Genomic DNA, 15,253 nt, shown 5'->3' on the forward strand with positions numbered 1-15,253 from the left:
CAGAGGTTGATCAGACCCCTATAGCCTTCTTAAGGAGCACGCTGGGTCCGTTAGGCTCCGCAGCGCTTAGAGTTCTTCACAAGACGTGAAGCCTCCTCCTCCACGAGATGGTTGTGGAGTCCTCCAACTTGGGCGGAAACCGCTCAAACCTCTTATACGGCTAGCAAGCCAATCGCTAGCCGCTACGTGGGAATAATTTAGAACTGGCCAATAGTGGGACACAAATTCGCATGCGGGTGGCGGGAACTCCTTTGCACCGGGGTTTTCTCTTTGCAACTGAGAAATGCACCCTGCAAAGAAAGCTCCTCGTGGCGGGAAATAATTTAGCAGTGCCGAAGCACGCGCACACAAAATCACACCCTTGGGTTGTGACAAGATCAACACTCTGGCTTTGAGAATAAATTAGGAAATAATAATATGTACAACATAATACAATACAATTAGTCTTGCCTTTAAGTATTGCAGGTTCTATTTTATTGAGAATTTTCAGTATTACAGTAACGGGGGGGCGGGGGGGGTTTGCCCTGTATCAATAAACCTTTATAGTAGGTGGTATTAACAATAAGGATTGCCTTCAAATAATTTAAATGCTGCTAAGTTTTCAGGTCTGTCAAAAAAATCAATTTTCTTCAGTCTTTTCCACACCCATCGTTTGCTTCTTCTCCACTCTGCCCTTTGGTAATTGAGTCAGTTTTAATCTTCCTTACACTATTTTGTTTCTAATAGTTACAAGGTAAGAACTGTTTGTTACATAATCTCTGTGTTCTGCATGTTTTGTCTGGTAAAGGTGAACTACTATTTTTTGCTTTAAATAATGGTTTATGGCCCAAAATAGACTTTGTCCAACAGATCTCTAAGAATAGAAGCTTTATTTTCTTGAACATCTTCCTTCTTCCTTCTATCTATCCTGTTTACCCCATTACTACTTATTTAACCTTTTTTGTAAGATTTTCATTGTGATAGTTTCATATGAAAGCCAGGTGTGAACTAAGGTCCCAAGTGTACATCTAGGATTTGGAACTTAGGAATTTATATTCAAATCCTTCTTTACATTGAACAAGTCACTGATATTTATGTAAGATGTTTATGTAAGCTAAATATGCAAAATATATCACTCCAGGATTTGATTAACATATTCTCCAGATGACAGATAAAGTAACTGTTTTTGTAGGATTACCATGTTTCCAGAATCAAAAAGGAGAACACCTGTGAGGGGGCAGTATATGGTTGTGGGGGGGAGTGATATGCCTGTGTCCTGTCCCTCACTCCTAAGCCCTTGCCCCTCAGCACTGCCAGTGCCCCTCACTCCTGACCCAAATCCCCCTGTCCCCGACCCAGCACTGTCGATGCCCTTCACTACCGACCCAGAGACCCCTGTCCCTCCAGCCCTGCTGCCCATGCAGCTCCTGCATGTGCACATGCACACACATTCTTGCCAGGCCCGTGTGCAGAGCATGTAACCCCTGACAGCCAATCACCTTATCTGCTGCTCTCAGCCCCAAGCATCCAAGGTGCTTCTGCCCAGGAAAAGCAGAGGCAAACCAAAAACCCAGACATTTGCTTGCATTTTAAAAACCCACCCGAACACGAGGAAAGGGGGCCAAAAAAGAGGATATGTCCAGGAAAACCAAGATGTATGATAACCCTAGGTTCCTCAGGAGCTCTCCCTCCTCGCTCTGGTAACCCAGCATGACTCGTATGGAAGGATGACAGAGAATGCCAGTGCAGACACTACCACTCCCCCACGTGATCCCATCCTGTGAGCCCTAGGTCAGGCAGGCCCATTCCTGCTAAGAGGCCTGAGAATGAGTATTGGGGGTTTCAGTGGAGCCTCTTCCTGGCCTGGGGAAGGATGGGAAACACTCCTGAAGCTAGAGGTGCATGAAGAACAGCAGAGAGCAGAAACTGGACTCACTGGAACAGGCCTCAGCAGCCCACAGCCTGTGGCTTACACTAGAACAGGGATTCTCAGTACCTGGGCTGTGGCCTGGTGCTGCTGGGCCATGCTGGGTTGGCTGTGGGATTGGAAGTGGCTGCCGACTGGCAAACTGTGCCCCCCTAGAGCTGGGCAGAGAGGCCATGGATCCTACTGCAAGGCCTGTGGCAGCACAGGACTTGGCCTACTTCCCACTCCCCACCTGGAAATTCCAGCTGTGGTCGGCTGTGACTGCTGGGCCACAGTTTGCCAGGCTGCGGCCACTTCTGGGCTATGGTTTGCCAGGCTGCAGCATAAAAACTTTGGAAACCTCTACACTAGAACATTGTTGTAGAGAAGCTGTGTCCTCAAGCAGGCAGTGCAAGCTCCTGGTGGGACTGGAAATCAAAGTTTCCTGTTCTGCCCATATGGCAGCCAGCAACCTGGAAACTGTCCCCACTTACGGAGTGGGGAGTTCAAAAAGCAAGAGCTTAAAGAAATCATGGCTGCCTATACACATGCTCAGTGGGGGCAGGGGGGGGGAGTCCAATAAGAGTGGTCCCTGGGCAGCCACTCTAATTAAAATGCCTCAACATCATGTGCATTAAGCCCCTGCATGTTTAAAAATGGCTGTGGGATGCTTTAACTAAACTTCATTCGATCAAGTTAAGTTAAAGCACCCTGCGGCCATTTTAAAATGTGCGGGGGCTTAATACATGTGACACGATGGTGATGCTGCAGCATTCTAATGAGGACGTGGAGCAGACTCGACTAACTACGTCTGCTCCAACGCATTCTAATATGAAAGCCAATGAAGTCCTATATAGGTAGCCCATATTAAAGAAATCTTTATTATTTAGGGGCCAGCCCTAACTTTCAGGCTCTTCCCCCCAAGTTTTGAATTTTGGGGGTGAGCAGCAGTGACCTTGGGAATACTATCTCCCCCAGCTCCAGAGTAATTCCAGCCCTTGAGGGAAAAGCAGCACAAATTAGAGATGGGTCAGAGATGACTCGGGCGCTCATAGAAGTGAGTCTGAAGGCTCCCCTGGTGGCCCAGAGCTCCAGCATGGCAGAGACACCAACATTCCCTTCACCTCTCCCTGCTGCCAGGCCAAGGCAGACCGGTCCTCAGTCCTGGGGGTTTGCTCCCCTCAGACAGCTGTGCCATGCTGCTCTTCTGCTCAGAGAGCTTGAGTTAAACCCCAGTCACTGTAGCTAGAGACTCAGAAAATTGTTCCCTCTACTGGTGCTGACAATGACGTGTCAACACCGGTGATTCCAGCAGCCTTCTGATTACCCTGTGATTCCAGGTGGAGATTGCTGCCATCTCCAAATGGCACTATCTGCCGGCTTTAACTCCCCACCCTTGCTAGGTGGGTCTTCCAAGTTATTGCAAGGAGTTCTCAGGCATTTTGTGGCACTACCTGCTGGTTGGGCTGGCTCCTGACCTCTCTCTCCAACACCCATCCTGTGGCACAGCCAACTGCTTGGGAGTGCACCGTAACTCCTGAACAATGTATCCTAAAAGGAGCCTCCCTCCTCCCTGTGGAGTAGGCCTCCTGTCTGCCTTTTCTGTCTGCCCTCTTTGTTGGGTTTAACTACATGAGAATGAAGTTGCAAACAATCACAAAGTACTATTAGCAGCCCCCACCAGATCACATTTTTTCTAAACACTATTTATACTTTTCCTATTTTTCTTCAAATAATTTAACATGTAGCTATAATCTCTGGTGCAACTTTGCAAAATTTTCTGTGGTGTGGAAGGCAACATAATAGAAAAGACTTCATTCTAGAGAGAGCATTTGGTATCTTCTTGAAAAAGGAAGACTGTTTTCTTGAGGCACTGGCAGCAGCTGCTGTGGAGAAAAGAGAGCTGTCACTTAATGTAGAAGAATAAAGCAAGGGTCTCCAAAGGTCTTTCCTCAAGAAACAGACCTCTTCTGTGGACAGGATTTGATTTTGTACAGGGAAACACCTTTGGATTTCCAGCCCAGTCTTGTAATCACTCAGCCATTGCACTTAGCCAAAATGGAGCCTACAAGCAGAGTGAATAAGCCATGTGCTGATAACCAGCTTGAACTGATCCTCTGCCATGGCCAAGCTCTGCAGAATTTTGTGCTTGAAGATCAGGAACTATCTATCTCTTTCCTGCAGTGCTGCATGTGAGGTGGTAAGTAGGGCAGGCATGATGGTCTTGGTGTAGGTCAATGAATGCAGATTCAGGAGACCTAGAGTCACTTCCCGGCTTAACTACAGACTTCCTGCGTGACCATGAGTACATCGCCTAACTTAGCCAGTGTCACTTCCCCATACATACCTGTATCACCCCCCATTTCTTCTGGTGTCAGAGAATCTTTCCTTTCGGCATCTTCCGACAGTGTTTCCAACTGTTCCATGGAAAGAGTGAAAAAAAAAAAGAGTGAGGCAGGGTTCTGTTTGATCTGTGATCCTCAGGATTACACAGCCACAGAATGAGGGGCAGGCAGTGATGCTGGGGCTGTCCTCCCAGCCACGGTTCCCAGTGGTGCCCTGAAATGACCAGGTGAAGCCCGAGCCCACAAGGGATGGAATGAGGGCCCCTTCTGTCCTATATGCTGAAGTCAAGTGTGGAGCAGTATTCCATACAGGAGCCTCAGCTCAGCACCCTCCCTGCCTCCACTGCTTTCCCTCCTCCTCATAACATCTTCTCAGTTTCTCTGTGCTTCCCCCTCCCTTGCGCAATGTGAGTATCTTTCCTGCCTATTCCTGCTGCACTTGCTAGCTCCTCTGAAAATGCTTTGTAGCTTTACTACTGCCTTTGCTTTCCACCCTCCATTCCCGACCAAAAGAGTTCAGCTAGCTCCTTTCTGCACCTTTTTGTGTGTGTCCAGGGTGGCAGGGCTTGCAAAGCCCAGGTCAGGAAGTATTGCTCAATGCACACAATTATTGGACATGGCACCTGACCAATGAAATGTGCCATTTAGCATCTCTCTGAGCAGCACTAAGGGAACAGACCCAAGCTACCCATTGTATTGGAAAGATTAGGGTAGCAGATTGTGTGGAAGGGAAGACATTCCATGCTAATCCTGCAGAACCAGCCAGCTTGAGCAGAGGAAAGACACAGCACGGGTATCCTTCATCTACACTACTGGGCATCCAGAAAGCAATGAGCAAAGTAGCTAGGGGATAAAAACTTTAGGTGAGGGGCTGGGCAACAGACTCCACTGCATGGCTAGAGGCAACCTCTGTGCAGAGATTACAGAGCAGATACTCGAATGCAAGAGACCTTTTGTGGTCCAGCTTCCTGGGGGGTCTGTTACAGAAGGTTTTACAAGATATTTACCTCAGACATGTAGGAAGAGTCTTCTATATCCAAGGTCTGGCACCTGTCAGCATAAATCCCTATTAACAAAAACACATCCACAGTCAGCTCACCTGCGACTCATTTCCACTTTTATGACTGATGTTTTTAGCTGTTGTTTTAGCATCACTGCAAAGTAGTGTCCTGCAAGCTGTTGTTCTAATGGGCCTGTCTAGACTGTATTGTACCTCAGCAGGGAGTGCTGCGGTGAGGTACACCATGCCTGCTTCTGCGCATGCTGCCTTCCCAAACCGATGCAATGTTACCACCCATTGGTGTGGTGCTGGCTGGATCCAGTCAGCTCTCGCTCTTGGGTGAGCCTACTGATGCACACACAGCACCTGGCTTCCATTTCGGGGGAGGGACAGCTTATGCAGAGCACATGCTGCGTTCCTCATTGTGCTGATCCCTGATGCAGTACTGAAGCACACAGCCATGCCCAATGCATAGGAAGAACCAGTGCATGCTCTCTTTTTTCTGGAGGAGGTTTGTCTATGTTTTGGTGCTACCTCTGGGGCATGTTTGTGTAGTACCTAGTGCGTGTTAGCAAGGGTCCCATTGTGCTGTCTTAACAGCAATCCACGCAGCAATCCATATGAAAGAGCTGGTTCTTCAAAACCCACAGATTAGGTACAGCTTTGGATTCATTTTGTAGGCTATCAGTGGAGTGTCTCTCTATGGAAGGTTGTGTAGGGTATTGCCAGACAGAATGAAAACCATGTGGAAAATGTGAAGAGCTTCTCTTTAAAACATGCCTTCCTTTGCCAGAAAAAGTCTGTTCTGGAGAAATCCCCCACACTGGTAGCATAACTGTTCTCTAGTACACTGTACTTTTGAGACAGTCTTTCACCATCCAAATGATCACTGAGATTAAAGGAATGAAAGAATTAAAGAAATTACAGACAATTATAAAGACATTAGGGGAAATAAATAAAACCCTAAAAAAAGTGCAACTCTCATACATTCACCTGATCTCTGTGCTTTCAATGATGGTGATCGTTCTTCAACATTCTCACTAAAAACAAAAGGAAATGGTCATTTGGATTTAGAGGCAAACGAATAAAGGTCGTAACATTAGCATTTCAGTAGTATTTTTCATCTTTGTTTCTTGTTCTCCACACTGTTTTGTGCCGAGCACATTGTCAGTGCTGTAAAAACAATGAAAAATACTGATAGCACTTTACAGATTCTTGACCACATCCAGCTGCTCTGAGGTGAGGGCATTGTCCTGCTGAAAACTACATGGCTGGGAATCTAGAGTCTGGAAATCTGCCTGTGACTCTGCTACTAATCTGCTGGATGCCTCTGGGTTACACACTGCATCTCAGTTCTCTCTGGAACAGACTCCTAGCTCCAGACCTATGTACTGTTCACATGTGTAACTGCATTGCTTCACCCTTGTGCAGTTTGGGATACTAATTCTCAATGGTGAAATAGGACCACCCTTGCAACTGGCCACTGCATCCTTCATTTGGAAGTAAGATAAAACCTTGGACCACCTCATTTCCTCACTTACCTCTCTATTTTGGCTGCCAAGGGGGCAAGGTTGGAGAGGAGAGATGGAGAGAGCTCTAGGCAAAGCCTAACTTATGACCTAGTGGAAATGATCCCACTCCACCACAGCTCCCATTTTTGCTGTACCACCAGAACAGTTACCTTAACTGTTCACTGTACATGGACGAAGTCAATGGGCTACCCCAGTACAGAGAGGTATCCTCTGTCTGCCGCAGCTCTTCTTCCTCCCACTGCTGCTCTACTTCACGCTTTTCCTCCACCTTCTCGTCTCTCTCCTCATTCTCAGTACAGTAGGCTGCCAGTTGTTCAAGGAGGACCGCCTTGGGTTGAAGAGGTTTCAGAATGCTCAACACAGGCTTCAGCAGCTTTCGAAAGGACATCCTGCTGATGGCCTGAAATCAAAAGGAAAGCTTTTGAAGAGGATGCCTCCTCAGAGTCCTTTCTAAACTAGCTTTTCCTACAGGTCACCAGTGAGAGCGAACTAAACCAAGCCCCTTTTAGACTTGCATTTGGATCCATCCTATGAACTTCAGCTGAGCACCCAGAAAAATCAGGACTCTGCGGTGACAAGGTTTGTTAAAGGAAAACCGCTTTTTCCATCTGTTGCATTTCAACTTTCGGTTTGAAAGAAGGTGAGAAACAAACACTAAGGAGCCAGTATGTGTGTCAACTATTAAAACCAAATACTACTTCTAGGCCCCAGTTCAGGAAGGCATTTAAATGTGGTTTTCTAAGCAGGTGCCATTAATTCCAATTAGTCACTAGCTCAGGCTTCAAGTTATGCAAATACTGACATTCTCTGTCCTAGGCCCAAACACTGCAAATCACTGAAGCCTGTGAGCACTTCTGCTGACTCTGGTCAGATTTCTGTACTTAGTCTTTTCCTGGATCAGGGCTCTAGTGAGGTCACAAATGAAGGTTTTTTTTAAAAATCAATCCACACATGAACATGTCTGTATCACAAGCTGGTCAGTTCCCGCTCTCTAAATAGAAACTCTGGTGTTGTGATGAGAGCCAAATACTCAATCCCATGGGTTGCTAAATAAACTGGGTCTGGGTTACCTGTCACTGTTTTCACATCTGGGTTACCTGCACTCATTGCCTGGTTTACACTCCCTGTCTGATATCCTTATTTTGGGCAGCAGGACTCTTGGGACCATTGTCCGAGCCATCCAAAGTTCAGAAATTGGGCTAAGCAAAGTAATTTCTTACACACCTTCTCTGCTTTACTTTGAAAGAGGATAAGAGTTGCAGCTTTATGGAGAACAAGGACCTGAAACCATCCCTCATCACACTGGACACTCATACCACAGCCCCCATATTTATCAGTCCCTAATTTTGACCCAAGTCTTTCAGGGGAGGCAAAGCCCCTCATACTGCCACACCTGGTCTTCTCTTCCTAGTGATCAAATGCCCCTTTTGGCTTGAAAAGCAGCAGCCTTTGAACCAGTCTCTGCCATCAGTAAGCAAAGCAGAGAGCTGTAGCTGTCTTGTCCATATGCTTAACCCAAGGGATATCAGCCTTCTTCTTATCCCCAGATAGATTTCTTGGAAAGAGTAGATTCAATATCAGTGAATTTACTGACCATTAACCCAGAATCCTCCACACCAATGGCCCACTGCAGGCTCTCTAGAAGAATGTCCACCACCTTTATAAGAGCATTCAGCATTCACAGTAGAGGGGCCTTCAATACTACGTGAACACCTTAAAAGATCCAGTTACAGCAAAATGGCATTCACAAAACAGGATTGCCCCCAGCCTTATTCTTCCCACTTACCTCCCCTGGTCTTACAACTCGTTGTCCTATGTTACCCAGACTGTCGTCTTTTCTCTGTGCCTCAGATCTCAAGCTTTCATCTTCAAAGCACTTCTCACCCAGCGAAGCTCTTAGGTTTCTTAGGCCATCCCCAGTTTGAGAAATGAATGCTTCTTGCAGTTCCTCAAGAGGCTCTGCTTTTATGGAAATCACTTGTAAGTACTCAGACACCAAGTCTGAAGAAATGGGTACGTATTTGACTGTAATATGAGGGATTCTTTTCACAGGCAACTCCTCTGTCTCTGTTGGGGTCTCATTTGTAGTTGAACCTGGGACTGCCTCTTCAGAACTCCCTGTTTTGGGCTCTGCACTAACAGACACTTGGTCAGCAATTCTGTCTGGGTTCATCACAGCTTGGCTCAGTGTTGGTGGACTGTCACTAAGGGGGCAATCGGAGAGTTCTTCAATTATTACAGTAGCCATGGGTACCACAGGAATACATGGCTTTAAAGTTGGTTTTGGGATCTTCTTTATCATGCCAAGATCAGTAGGGAGTCTTTCAATAATCTTAATACTTTCTGTTGTTGAAGATGAAGTAGGCAATGTCTCCTCCTCTGAATTGCCTTGGAAGTCAGGTTTGTCTACTTTTTTTGCTATTGAAGCTGCTATTCTATGAGCGAAAATATCTTGTCTATTTGTTAGGTCTCTGCAAACAAAAATGTCAGAATCCGAACATTCGACGGTGCTTGTGTAAGCTGGATGGAAGAGGTCTCCCAGGGCCTGGCTGTCTTCAATGTGTAAGAATTCTCTTTCACTGGTCTGTTTGTTCACGTTCTTCTCATGTTCTGACAGGAGTACTTGCACAGCATGTCGTATTTTTCTAGTTGCATCGGTCAGTAACAACATCTTTTCTGCATCCAAACCCACAATGGGAAAGAGGGAAGAAAGTGCTGATACAAGATTTGCTGTTAGTTTTTCTATGATAAGAGGAACTATTTTACTAAGTTCTTGTGATAAACTGTTTGGGTTATCCAAAGGCTCAGTAACATCTCTTAGTGTATTTTCAACAATATTGTCAGGTTCAGCAAGGTCATGAAGTGGTAATTCTCCAGAAAGAGAGTTCTGCAATGTATTCCCAGTTATCTCTTGGAAGACCAAATCACAGACTGCTTCAGAAAGAATCACACACCCATTTATTAAACACTTCTGCACGTTGAATTTAGACTGAAACTGTATCAAAAGCTTGGTATAGACCAAATCAGCAATCGTCTGAATCCGAGCATCCTCCCTGGAATGTGGATGTTCAATATGCTGGCAGGAGGAGTTCTCATCTTCAGAGATTTTTGCTATAACTTTACTGATGACCGTCATGTGAATCAAGCCACATTCTGCCAGTTGCATTTTCTTTTCTGTAGAGGAAGATGTGCTGGCGGTGGCAGGGAGAATGTTAGGTAAAAGCCTGCTGATTAGATCTTCCAAAAATCTGTGGCATATCCCCATGGTACATGGTGTGGGACTTTGACATCGGGCATTGCTTTTGATAGCATCTTCGAAAAGCTTCTCATCCATTACCCCAGGTTTTAGAGGTCTATACAGAGCTGAAGATGCTTTTGCTAAGGCTTCTTTCTGCTGGTAACCAGTTATTTCTCTCTTTATCAAAACACTCTTGTTGCTTTTCATGTCTGCATAAACCGAGACTTTGGAAGCACTTTCTTGCAGAAGGTCAGATAAACTGGAGTGAGTAATTTTGGTTGTCAATGTGTCTATGTCAGGGGAGAGATCCTGATCTTCAGAAAGCTGCAGGTCTGTGGCCTGGCATATGGAAAGCTTATCCAACACTAAATCAACTATATCTGTGCTGATACGTGAATAATCACTTCCGAGAAGTGCACTGTCCTGAGCAACCATTTTGCTCCTTAGTTCATCGTGTATTTCTTTCAAAAAAGCATCCATTTCAGGAAATGTCTTTCTGTGTGATGAAAACAAGGACTTTCCTGTAAGCTGCCTGCCAATCTGGTGTTGAGTTATTTTGGAGCGGACAGCCCTTGGCTTAGTTACTGTGTCCAGGTGGATGTAGGTTTGAGCCCCAGAGCTCCTGTGCAAAAATTCAGGTTCTTCATGTCGCCTAATGTGGGTTGTACAAACTCAGGTACTTGACACTGCCTTGGCATTTGTTCTTCCCATTGCACTTGTTCCTTATAACCTGGCACTCTTCCCTGGACATTGGTTAATGAAAATAATTTTCTAAATATGCCTGTTTTAGGGCAATCTTTTTTGAAGTCAGGAGAAATATCTTCCCTAATGCGACAGCTTTGTAATTTGCCATCTTCAGCTCCCATGCATGTGCTCATTCTGCAAAAACTAGAAATACTGTCAGCGTGATGGGGAAGTGCCGCTGCTGGTTCAGGCACTGGCAGATTTTCTGCCCAACACTCTCTGCGTAGAGACAGTGGCCTTCTTGTTGGAGACAGGTCAGGTGACTCTTGTGAAAACAGTGGGGTTGGCTCTCCTCTGCTCCCTCTCTTCACACATCCAGGTGATCTGTTGGGTGTTCTCGTTCTGCCTCTGAAGACAAACTTCTTGGCATTGGCCTCCTCAACTCCCATGTCTCTCTCAGCTACTTTTTTGTCTTGATATTGTATTATTGCTGGATATATGATGTCTGTTACTTCAGCCACACACTGTGTCATTATATTGGTAATTTCATCAGTGATTTTGGTGGTCATGTTTTTCTGTAGCAGGAACAAATGAGAAAGGACAATAAATGTGTTAATTAATTCCTTCATTCTCCCTTCTGTACATGGCAACAGCTGCCTACTGGGTGCGACTCAACCTTTTAGGATAAACAAGTAACAGCCCCGCCACAAAAAGTGACATGCATCACCAGAGCCTTTTGGATAGGGTGGGATATAAATCTAACAGAACAAATATAGGAAATAAAAAAACAGCCAGTTCAAGAAAGGCCAGTGAAGGACAAACTGGGATAAGAATTGGTTCTTCTTGAGTTTGTTTCTGAAGGGCCGACACGCAGTCTGAAGACCATGGAAGAAAATTGCGATCATCTTGAAGCCCAGGGGAGGTTTGTTACTGATTTCAGCAGGCCAGGATTCCCCCACATGAGCCTAGAGATGACCTAATTTTGCCATTTTACCCTGTTACATGTGCCGGGGGGCTAGGAGTCGGATACGCCTCTGGACACGCTCTGTGGAACAGGCCCTGTGTCCAGAGACGGCCACATGCTGAGTGCAAAATGACAGGAAATCTCACTTCATGTTCCATATTTGAACAGGTGCTGAGGCCTGGCATTGGGACTGTCTCTAATCCTCCCCCCTGTCTCCCTGCCTCCCTGAGAAAGCACTTCTCAACTAGCTCACTTCTCTTTATGGAAAAAAATCAATTAATCTGCAGATATTTTTTCCATCTTTTATGAAGATTTTATGTTTTTCAAGGACTGTGCAGCCTTTTGCTAATTAACACCCTCCCCCCTAGTGCAGGAGGTAAAGAGTTTTCCCCCCATTTTACACATAGCAGAACTGGGTCAAAGCTACTATCTACAAGTCTGTGGCCACCAGGCTGTAGTGCCTTTTATAGTTTTGTCACTCTGTTTTTTCCCTTGGTGTTAAGAAAAGAGTATGTGTCACACAACCAATCACAATACAGCGCATTGTGTTGGAACAATGCCATTTGGTGACTCCTGCACAATACACATCATGGCAGGGTGCACTTTATCTTTCAGTTTTGACATCATCAGCTTCCACTTGTGACATCTTCCCATGCCTTGACTTCTTACCTGAGAGGATGATCTTTTGTTGTTTGTGCCTTTATTAGCAATTGGCACAAATCTAGGCTGCTGATTACCTGACATGAAAAACAATACATTCCAGGATAGTCCTAAATGTTGAGTGCAAACTGCTTGCAGGTCTAGGAGTGTGTCCCAGACTGTTATAAAAACCCAACTCTGGGGGTGAGTAAAGGTAAAACCTTGGCCCTACTGAATTAAATGGGAGTTCTTATGTTGACTTTTGTGTAGCCAGACGTCTGCCTGAGGTACACAACCATTTTAATGGAAAGACGGTGAAAAGACAGAGACAACAGTGGAGACAATACCTGGAGATCAGGACCTTCAAGCATTATAGAGCTCTGCTCATCAAATTTAAAAACCAACAGGGTCAACTTTCCTTCTGTGCTGTACCCTGATCCTGCAAACATTGATGCAACTTGCTAAGAAACAATCTTGGGAGCAGTCCTACTGAGCTCCCTGGGATCCCAGACATTCTTGAAATAAAGCATGTGCATGTTGTTAGATTGGGGCTGTCATCATCTTCTTTAGGAAATTTGAAATAGAATTGCCAGCAAATCCATTGGCTACCATTGACTCTAGCCATTTACCAATTACCTTGCTAAGGGATATATGATATATATACATATATATATAAATTATACTGTGGCTTTGTTTCTAACCTTCATTGCTTCATGAAGCATATGTTGTTTGTTTTTGTTCTGTCGTTTTTGCTGTCCATCCATCTGATATTTTTCTTCTAAGAAGTTTTGAGTTTTTTGTAATTCGTGTAACCCCTGGCTAAATCTACTGAGAAACATGTAAACGGTTGGTTAATATCACTTCTGCTGCAATCAATTTCTGCTTCACCCCCTCCTTTATCTGGGTTTCTTTTTGCTAAAGCGATTGTAGCATTTTTTAACAGATTCCAAGAAGTTGTTAATACCATTTGTGACCTATAGCTTGAAGGTTTGCAAAATGTTTCAGGGGAGTATATTGCTGATGAATTAACACAGGCCACATCCTGTCTTTTCAAAAACACTATGAGAGTGGAAGGATGCACCTTTCCCTTATGAGCCAGGAAGGGGACCATGCTCCACATCTCTCTTTTTTATGAGATGTTTGAGGTCACCTTCTCCATGCATTTTATATTAAGGCCTTGCAGGGGGATGTTAGATATCCAACTGAGTGCTTGGATGCTTGGCAAGGATCCAAGAATGAGGAAAAATGGAACTGGGATAAGGCCAAGTTGGAGGGACCCAAAAGCAGAGGAAGGGCACAGGGCCCTGGGGTCACTTGAGTGCACCCCTGTCCAGATCCTGGGATAGACCTGAATATCCATGAATCTTCCCACTCCTGAACTGTCAGCACATTTCTGTGAGCCTTACTTGTAAAGTGCACTCCCCCACCCCTCTCTTCCCCTCTCGCTCTAGACTGGTAGACAGAGAGGTGGACAACCCATTGTTGCTGTCAGTTCCTGAGTCAACTCAGATGGCAGAACCCACTCCTAATTTCTATCAAGTGCCATTTATTGCCCCCTTTTCTCCTTGCCATGTACTGCTGCTTGGTCCTTATTTGCTGCCTTCCCTTTCTTGCTGAATGCAGTGGGGCTTAGAGACAATATTGATTTCTCTTTGTGGAGTCATGGCTCTTTGACAAGGTGATGAACTATTCCCCTAGGATTCTCCACTTCCATTTATATTTTTTTGTAATGTTTTGCTCCTATCAGTTGTATTCCTCATTATCTTCAACTTGGAGGGATTAGATGATTAGAAACAATGATCATGTGATGTGATGCCATGGCCATATAATTATAGGTTTAATCTCTCCTCTCTTTGGCAGTATGTAATGTAATTGGATCACAATCACCTTGCGCTAAGCAACCACCTGGCCATTGTCTCCTAGCATCAAATGCTCTGTCCCATGATTGGCTATATCTGTCTCATTTGAATAAAAGCCATATCCTTCCTCCCAGTAGGGTTGCAGTATTGTTATAGTCATAATGGTCTGGTCAATATGCAAGGATCAAGGTGATTTTAGGGACATCTTTTCTTGGACCACCGTACAGGTGGGAAAGAATTCCCCACTTCAGTTTCTAATTTTTTTTGTCACATTTTTCTCCCAGACCCAGTCACAGTTTTTTTGCTCAGTTAGAGAAATTTTTGGGTACCAGGTACCCTTCTTCTGTGCCCTTGTCTAACATGGCTCCCAAATTTTATACCTGGTCTAATAAAAGTCCCGTCCCCCCCACCTGCACTGCCTTTGTCAGGCAGAGACACAGAGTCCCTAGCCCCATGCTTGACATCCTCAAACTCCCCTCCTCCTCCTGCCCCACCCTTCTCCTTCCTGACCCTGAGTCTCTGCCACCCACCTGAGCCCTCCCTGGAAGGAACCCGAGGAGAATCCCAGTCCTTTACTACCTCCCCCCAGATCCTATTCAGGTGTAGGAATAGGGAAGTGGCAGGAAGAGAAGGGAAGAGAGAATTAGAGCAGGGAGGAAAGGCCCCCTGTGGGAGTCAGAGGAGTGGTGGGGGGAGCTCTTGTTGGGATGCAGCAGTGTGTGCTTTATCTCCAGTGGCTGAGTCTTGGAGCAGCCCCTTTGTTTTCAGTGCAGCAGGACCCAAGTCAGAGTGACAGACAGCTAGAGAGACAGACAGAGCTGCAGGGGAATATGGGGATCAAAGCTCCCCATCCATCAAAAGGGTACAACTGAGTATTTTGTCCTGAGCCCAACTATTCCAGGGGGCCTGAACTGGCTGAGATTTGGCACAGCTCACAACTGGCTTTTACTCCAAAGTTACTACCATATTAAATTACAGACTGTGACTGAGAAGGGCCAGAACCCTGACCTCATTAACCACAAGGAAGGGTTGGGAACCAGGCAGAGAGAGGGGCCCAGCTGCACCACTTGGCTGAAACCTGAGAGTTTCTGGTAGGGGGGGGGCACC

General features: G+C 45.5%; 1 protein-coding gene across 1 annotated transcript; it reads right to left on the bottom strand.

The window, feature by feature from the left end:
* Positions 1 to 471: 471 nt before the first annotated feature.
* Positions 472 to 10,497, bottom strand: LOC132250381 (fibrous sheath-interacting protein 2-like). Its single transcript, XM_059727235.1, has 6 exons — positions 8,549 to 10,497; positions 6,912 to 7,162; positions 6,224 to 6,270; positions 5,238 to 5,296; positions 4,233 to 4,302; positions 472 to 3,771 (listed from the first exon to the last, which is right to left on the bottom strand). The coding sequence occupies exons 1-6, from the start codon at positions 10,478 to 10,480 to the stop codon at positions 3,623 to 3,625; spliced, it is 2,508 nt and encodes an 835-aa protein (XP_059583218.1). The 5' UTR covers positions 10,481 to 10,497; the 3' UTR covers positions 472 to 3,622.
* Between the last annotated feature and the right edge of the window lie 4,756 nt (positions 10,498 to 15,253).

The sequence above is a fragment of the Alligator mississippiensis genome, chromosome 4 (assembly GCF_030867095.1).
Source record: "Alligator mississippiensis isolate rAllMis1 chromosome 4, rAllMis1, whole genome shotgun sequence".
Lineage (NCBI taxonomy): Eukaryota > Metazoa > Chordata > Crocodylia > Alligatoridae > Alligator > Alligator mississippiensis.

Excerpts from the sequence above, each read along its gene's own strand:
- LOC132250381 (XM_059727235.1), bottom strand. The coding sequence starts at position 10,480 with ATGGATGCTTTTTTGAAAGAAATACACGATGAACTAAGGAGCAAAATG. Across the intron at positions 6,271-6,911 it reads ATGTACAGTGAACAGTTAAG|TGAGAATGTTGAAGAACGAT; the intron begins GTAACTGTTCTG and ends TTTTGTTTTTAG. Across the intron at positions 4,303-5,237 it reads ACTCTTCCTACATGTCTGAG|TTGGAAACACTGTCGGAAGA; the intron begins GTAAATATCTTG and ends TCCATGGAACAG.